This window comes from Arachis duranensis, chromosome 10, assembly GCF_000817695.3.
Source record: "Arachis duranensis cultivar V14167 chromosome 10, aradu.V14167.gnm2.J7QH, whole genome shotgun sequence".
In the NCBI taxonomy this organism is placed as follows: Eukaryota; Viridiplantae; Streptophyta; class Magnoliopsida; order Fabales; family Fabaceae; genus Arachis; species Arachis duranensis.
The window spans coordinates 38,909,093-38,915,824 of NC_029781.3; the positions used below are offsets into that span (position 1 = coordinate 38,909,093).

General features: G+C 41.6%; 1 protein-coding gene across 1 annotated transcript; it reads right to left on the minus strand.

The window, feature by feature from the left end:
• Nucleotides 1-1,288: 1,288 nt before the first annotated feature.
• Nucleotides 1,289-1,777, minus strand: LOC107469903 (uncharacterized). The gene has a single exon (XM_016089294.1). The coding sequence runs from the start codon at nucleotides 1,775-1,777 to the stop codon at nucleotides 1,289-1,291; it is 489 nt and encodes a 162-aa protein (XP_015944780.1).
• Nucleotides 1,778-6,732: the final 4,955 nt, after the last annotated feature.

The window sequence follows — 6,732 nt, forward strand, 5'->3', positions numbered from 1 at the left end:
AGGTTACTATTTGTAACAAACTAACTATCATGTTTGTATTGACAATTAAATTTAATTAATAAAATATGAAAGGGAATTTGTGAAAAGCAAGCATTGCAGAGTAGAGTAAAGTAATGTAGAAAAGTGCATAGTGCTATATGGGCTTTTTCACAAACACACGGCATGCATGTTAAACAAGATATAAAAAGTATGAAATTGAACATGCAAGAAATCCCTTAAATAGGAGAAAAATAATTGTCAAACAATTTGCAATAATCCACAAGCATATAATGAGGAATGATGACTCAAAAGGTTTCTAACACCATGTAAAAGGAAAAGAAGAAGAAGGAAAAATAAAGATTTGAAAAGAAAAAGAAAAGAAAAAGAAAATAATAATATATATACATAATATAATAAGAATGATAGAAAAGAGAAGAAGGAAGAAGAAGGTAAAACCTTGTTAATGGTGGTGAGAGAGATAGAGAGTGAAAGGTGAGGTAGAAGGGGAAAGGGGGAAAGAAGAAGGAAGGAGGGAAAAGAAAAATTAGGATTTGGAGGAAAGAAAGATAAGATAATTTGGCAATTGAAGTTGAGCTGTGCGGTGCATGCGACGCGGCCACGGAAGGCACGCGTTCGCATGAGTGCGCATCAGGAAAGGGGACACGATCGCGTCTGTCACGCGGTCGCGTGACCTACGTTGTGCTGCTGGCGTGAGTGGAGCCTCGCTCCAGCACAACTCTCTGTTCGATATAATTCAATTGTCAAATTGGGGTGACGCGATCCCGTGGGTCATGCGATCGCGTGAGTGTGCATCAGAAATTAATTGACGCAGCCGCGTCGGCGACGCGGTCGCGTGACAAGGATTGTGCTTTCAGCACCAATCCAGCACTACTCTCGCACAATATAGCATCGTGCACCCTTTGACATCAAAAATGCAGGGCACGCGGCCGCGTGGAGCACGCGGTCGCATGGGAGGCCATGATTTCCATGCGACGCGGTCGCGTGGAATAATGTGTGCCTTTGGCACGACTCCAGCGCTGCTCCTGCGTAACTTTCTGTTCATTTTTATTTTTCTTTACTCCTCTTGCCACGCGGATGCGTCGCTGGTGCAATCGCATCGCGCGGCGAAATATTTTTTTTTTAAGGAAAGATAAAGACATGTAATTGAAAGAGCACGAAAGCACTAATAAAGAGAAGAGTTATTTAAAGAAGAAAAACTAAAAGTGAAGAAAAGAACGATCATACCGCGGTGGGTTGTCTCCCACCAAGCACTTTGCTTTAACGTCCGTAAGTTGGACGCTCCACTAGCTCAATCTGTTGCTATGTGGGGATCTTCCAGGCGAAAGATCTCAAGCTCCTTGCTTTTCTGCGCCTTCTCACCATGGTATAGCTTCAGGCGGTGTCCATTAACCTTAATAAGTTCAGAACTTGAAGGATGGCTTAGGTGATAAACTCCGTACGGTTCAGCCTTCTCTATTCTGTATGGACCTTCCCATTTTGATCTCAACTTACCGGGCATGAGCCTCAATCGAGATTTGTAAAGGAGAACAAAATCTCCAGGTTGGAACTTTCTCTTCTTGATGTTCTGATCATGCACAGCTTTCATCTTTTCCTTGTATATTCTGGAGTTCTCATAAGCTTCTATGTGAAGGTTCTCCAGTTCCTGCAGTTGCAACTTTCTTTCAGCTCTAGCATTCTCAATCCCCATGTTGAACTCTTTAACTGCCCAGAAGGCTCTATGTTCGATTTCAACTGGGAGATGACAAGCTTTTCCATAGACTAAGCGGTAGGGACTCATCCCAATGGGTGTCTTGTATGCTGTTCTATATGCCCACAGTGCATCTTGTAGTCTGGTGCTCTAGTCTTTTCTGTGAGGCTTTACTATCTTTTGCAAGATACGTTTAATTTCTCTGTTTGACACCTCGGCTTGCCCATTAGTTTGGGGATGGTAAGCTGTTGCAACTTTATGGATTATCCCATGCTTCTTCATTAATCCTGTTAGTCTCCTGTTACAAAAATGGGTGCCTTGATCGCTCACGATCGCTCGTGGTGATCCAAAGCGGCATATAATATGGTTTCTCACATAGGAAACAACAGTGTTAGCATCATCAGTGCGGGTAGGAATTGCTTCCACCCATTTGGAAACATAATCTACAGCTAACAATATATAAAAACATCCACTAGAATTTGGAAATGGACCCATGAAGTCAATGCCCCAAACATAAAAAATTTCACAGAAAAGCATATATTGTTGAGGCATCTCATCCCTCTTAGATATGTTACCAAATTTCTGGCATTGGTGACAAGATTTACAAAACTCAGCAGCATCTCTAAAAAGAGTAGGCAACCAGAATCCACAGTCTAAGATCTTTCTAGCTGTTCGTTGGGGGCCAAAATGTCCTCCACTTTCAGATGAGTGACAGGCCTCTAAAATGGACTGGAATTCCGATTGAGATACACAACGTCTAATTATCTGGTCAGCGTCACATCTCCATAAATATGAGTCATCCCATGTATAATATTTAGACTCGCTTTTCAGCTTGTCTCTTTGATGTTTAGAAAAATGTGGAGGAAATGTGCGGCTAACTAAATAATTAGCAACAGGTGCATACCAAGGGACTACCTCAGTTACTGCTTGCAGGTTGTCAAAAGGAATATTATCATCTATAGGAGTAGAATCATTCTTAATATGTTCAAGGCGACTCAAGTGGTCTGCTACTAAATTTTGATTACCACTCCTATCCTTGATTTCTAAATCAAATTCTTGTAACAGCAGTATCCAACGTATAAGTCTTGGTTTGGATTCCTTTTTAGCCAATAGATACTTTAGAGCTGCATGGTCCGAATACACTACTACTCTAGTACCAAGTAAATAAGCCCGGAACTTATCCAGAGCAAAAACAAAAGCAAGTAGCTCTTTCTCAGTAGTAGTATAATTGGACTGGGCAGTGTCTAAAGTCTTAGACGCATAGGCAATAACAAAAGGATTCTTACCTTCACGCTGAGCCAGCGCTGCTCCTACTACATGGTTGGAAGCATCGCACATGATTTCAAATGGCTGGCTCCAGTCGGGTCCTCTCACAATTGGAGCTTGAGTTAGAGCAGTCTTTAGCTTATCAAATGCTTGTTTGCAATCCTCACTGAACTCGAACTCAATATCCTTTAGTAGTAATATGGATAAGGGAAGTGCCACCTGACTAAAGTCCTTAATAAATCTCCTGTAGAAACCTGCATGGCCAAGGAACGAACGGACTTCCCTCACAGAAGAGGGGTAAGGTAAAATATAAATAACATTCACCTTTGCTGGGTCTACAAAAATGCCATTATTAGATACCACATGTCCCAATACAATCCCTTGCTTTACCATAGAGTGGCATTTTTCGAAATTCAATACAAGGTTTGTATTAATACATCTATCTAATACTCTAGATAATCCATCTAAGCAAAGGTTAAAAGAATCACCATAAACGCTAAAATCGTCCATAAAAACTTTCATACAGTCCTCAATAAGATCAGAGAAAAGACTCATCATGCACCTTTGGAAAGTAGCTGGTGCATTGCACAAGCCAAAGGGCATTCTCTTATAAGTGTAGGTCCTAAAAGGACATGTAAAAGTAGTCTTTTCCTGATCCTCAGGAGTTATATGAATCTGGAAATAACCTGTGTAACCATCTAAAAAGCAATAATGTGATTTACCTGACAGGCGATCCAGCATTTGATCAATGAATGGAAGTGGGTAGTGATCCTTACGAGTAGCTTGGTTGAGACGCTTGTAATCAATGAAGACTCTCCAAGCATTCTGAACTCTAGTTGCTATGAGCTCTCCATGCTCATTCTTCACGGTAGTGACTCCGGACTTCTTGGGCACCACTTGTACTGGGCTTACCCATTCGCTATCTGAAATGGGATATATGATACCGGCCTCCAATAGTCTGGTCACTTCCTTTTTGACAACTTCCAAGATGGTAGGATTCAATCTTCTTTGTGGTTGATGAACAGGTCTTGCTCCCTCTTTTAAAATATTCTGTGCTCACATATTTGAGGGTTGATTCCCACTATGTCTGCCAAACTCCACCCAATTGCCTTCTTATGCTTCCTCAGCACATCAAGTAGCTATTCTTCTTGTTGAGAAGTCAATTCTCTTGTAATAATAACTGGAAGCTTCTGCTCATCCTCAAGGTAAACATATTTGAGATGTGGAGGGAGAGGTTTCAATTCTAACTTTTGATCATGGGCAGGATCTGGGTTATCTGGGGCTTGTGAAAATGGCGAAGTGTCCTCATTGTCAGTTAAGAGGGTCCCCACACTTGGAACTTGTCCAGTGTGCCTCTCTTCAAACTCTTCCTTTTGAACTTCAGCCACACTTTCGTCTATGACATCACACTGGAAGATAGAACGATCTTTTGGGGGGTTGTCAATGACTCCATTCAGATTGAAGATTACTATGCGGCCATCTATTTCAAAGGAGTATGTCCCTGAAAAAGCATCCAATTTGAATTTTGATGTCTTCAGGAATGGTCTTCCAAGTAGGATTGATGATGGCTTATCTGAATCATTATGGGGCATCTCCAAGATATAAAAATCAGTGGAATATGTGAGCCCTTTAATGTTCACCAAAACATCTTCAGCAACTCCAGCCACTGTAATAATGCTTTTATCTGCTAACACAAAACGAGCTACCGACCTTTTTAAGGGAGGGAGCCTTAAAACATCATATATAGACAAAGGCATTATACTGACACATGCTCCTAAATCACACATGCAATCATAAATTACTACACCACCAATAGTACAACTAACTATTTAAGGACCTGGATCACTACATTTTTCAGGTAATGCTCCCATTAAAGCAGATATAGAACTACCTAAAGGAATAGTTTCTAATTCATTAATTTTGTCTTTATGGATACATAAGTCTTTTAGAAACTTTGCATATTTAGGTACTTGCTGAATAACATCAAAAAGGGGAACAGTTACCTCGACCTTTTTGAATATTTCTACCATTTTAGGATCAGGTTCCAGCTGCTTCCTAGGCTTCCTTGCAAGTTGTGGAAATGGAATGGGAGTAGTGTTTTCTGTGGTGCCTGCACCTTTTTGTGCTTCTTCCTGTGGTTGAGCCATCTCTTCTTCAGCTATGTCCTGTATATCCTCTTCCTCTTCAACATCTTCGATTTCTACCACCTCTTCAGTTGAGGCGTATTCTGGTGAACTTGGTTCCTCCTGATTCCTCTCCTGCAGTGTGGTTCCGGACCTCAGGGTGATGGCATTAATGCCTCCCTTTGGATTGGGTAATGGTTGAGAGGGGATTCCAGTGGTGCTTGAAGGTTGGTTACTGGAATTTTATGCTGAACCAAGTTGTGTCATAAAAGCTTGCAGAGTAGAGGTGAAACCATTCAGACTGGCATTAATACTGTTCACGATGGTATTTTCCATGGCCAGTTGTCTTTTCTCAAAAGCTTGTAATAAATCTTCATTAGAAGATACAGAAGAATGAGTAAATTGAGAGGTTTGCTGCTGATTGTTCGGTGGTCCTTGGTTTTACCTCAGGTGAGGTGCTCGGTAAGGTTGATTTTGCTGCCTGTTGTTGTAATTATTCCACCTATGATTTCCCTGATTATCTCTGCCTCCCCTATTATTGTTGTCCCTCCAATTCTGGTTTGAATTATCCTGCCATCCATGGTTATTATTTCCACTTTGATTGTACCCTTGGTTAGGGCGGTCATAGAAGTTGTGAGTGGATGCCACCGTGTTGTCTTCTTATTGGAGCTGCGGGCATTCATCAGTATAATGGCTGTAATCAGCACAAATTCCGAAAATTCTTTGTGGAACTAGTTGTTGGTTTTGCTGCGGTTGAGTTTGCTGAGCTTGTTGATTTAACTGCATTTGCTTCAGCAGGTTGGTCATTTCACAGATGCTTCGATTTAGAGCAGCAGTCTCTATGCCAGAAGATACTTCTGCAACGGCCCTTGAACGGCCTTGCTTCTATCTGTGGTTCCGAGTAGATTCAGCTAAATCACTGATCAATTGCCAAGCTTCATCAGTGGTCTTGTACTTCTTCATAGACCCATTGCTGGCACTTTCCAATATGGTCTTATCTTGGGGCCTCATACCTTGTGTGATATAGCTGAGTAGCACGATCTTGTCAATCATGTGGTGGGGGCATGCTTCCAGAAGATTATTGAAGCACTCCCAGTATTCAAAGAGAGTCTCATTGTCATCCTGAACAATTGTAGATATATCCTTCCTCAGTTTATCAGTAACTTCAGATGGAAAGAATTTCTCCAGAAACTCCTTTCTGAGTGTATCCCAGTTGGATACATAAGTTAGAGGTTGAGTGTAGTACCACTCTCTTGCTTTTCCCTCAAGAGAGAACGGAAAAGCTTTCAGCAGAATTGAAGTTTCATCAGCGCCATCAACAGTAGAACAGGCTGCCTGGAAATCTCTCAAGTGCTTGATAGGCTCTTGAGCAGGTAGGCCATGAAACTTGGGCATCAAATTTAGCAGTGCGGTCTTTATTTCAAAATCCGTAGCTACCGCTGCATGATGTGCTTGAAATGGTTGCATTGTAAAATCAGAAGCTCCTTCCTCCTGAATGGTAACTCTTCTAGCTGCCATGTATTCTGCACGTAAAACAACCGAATCAGTAGAACGGGGGCGGGTTTCTTCCTCAGATTCACTTTCAGATCCGCCCTTAGAGTGGACTAACCTACGCTGTTCTCACCTTATTCGTGAAACTGTTCTTTCAAATTCAGG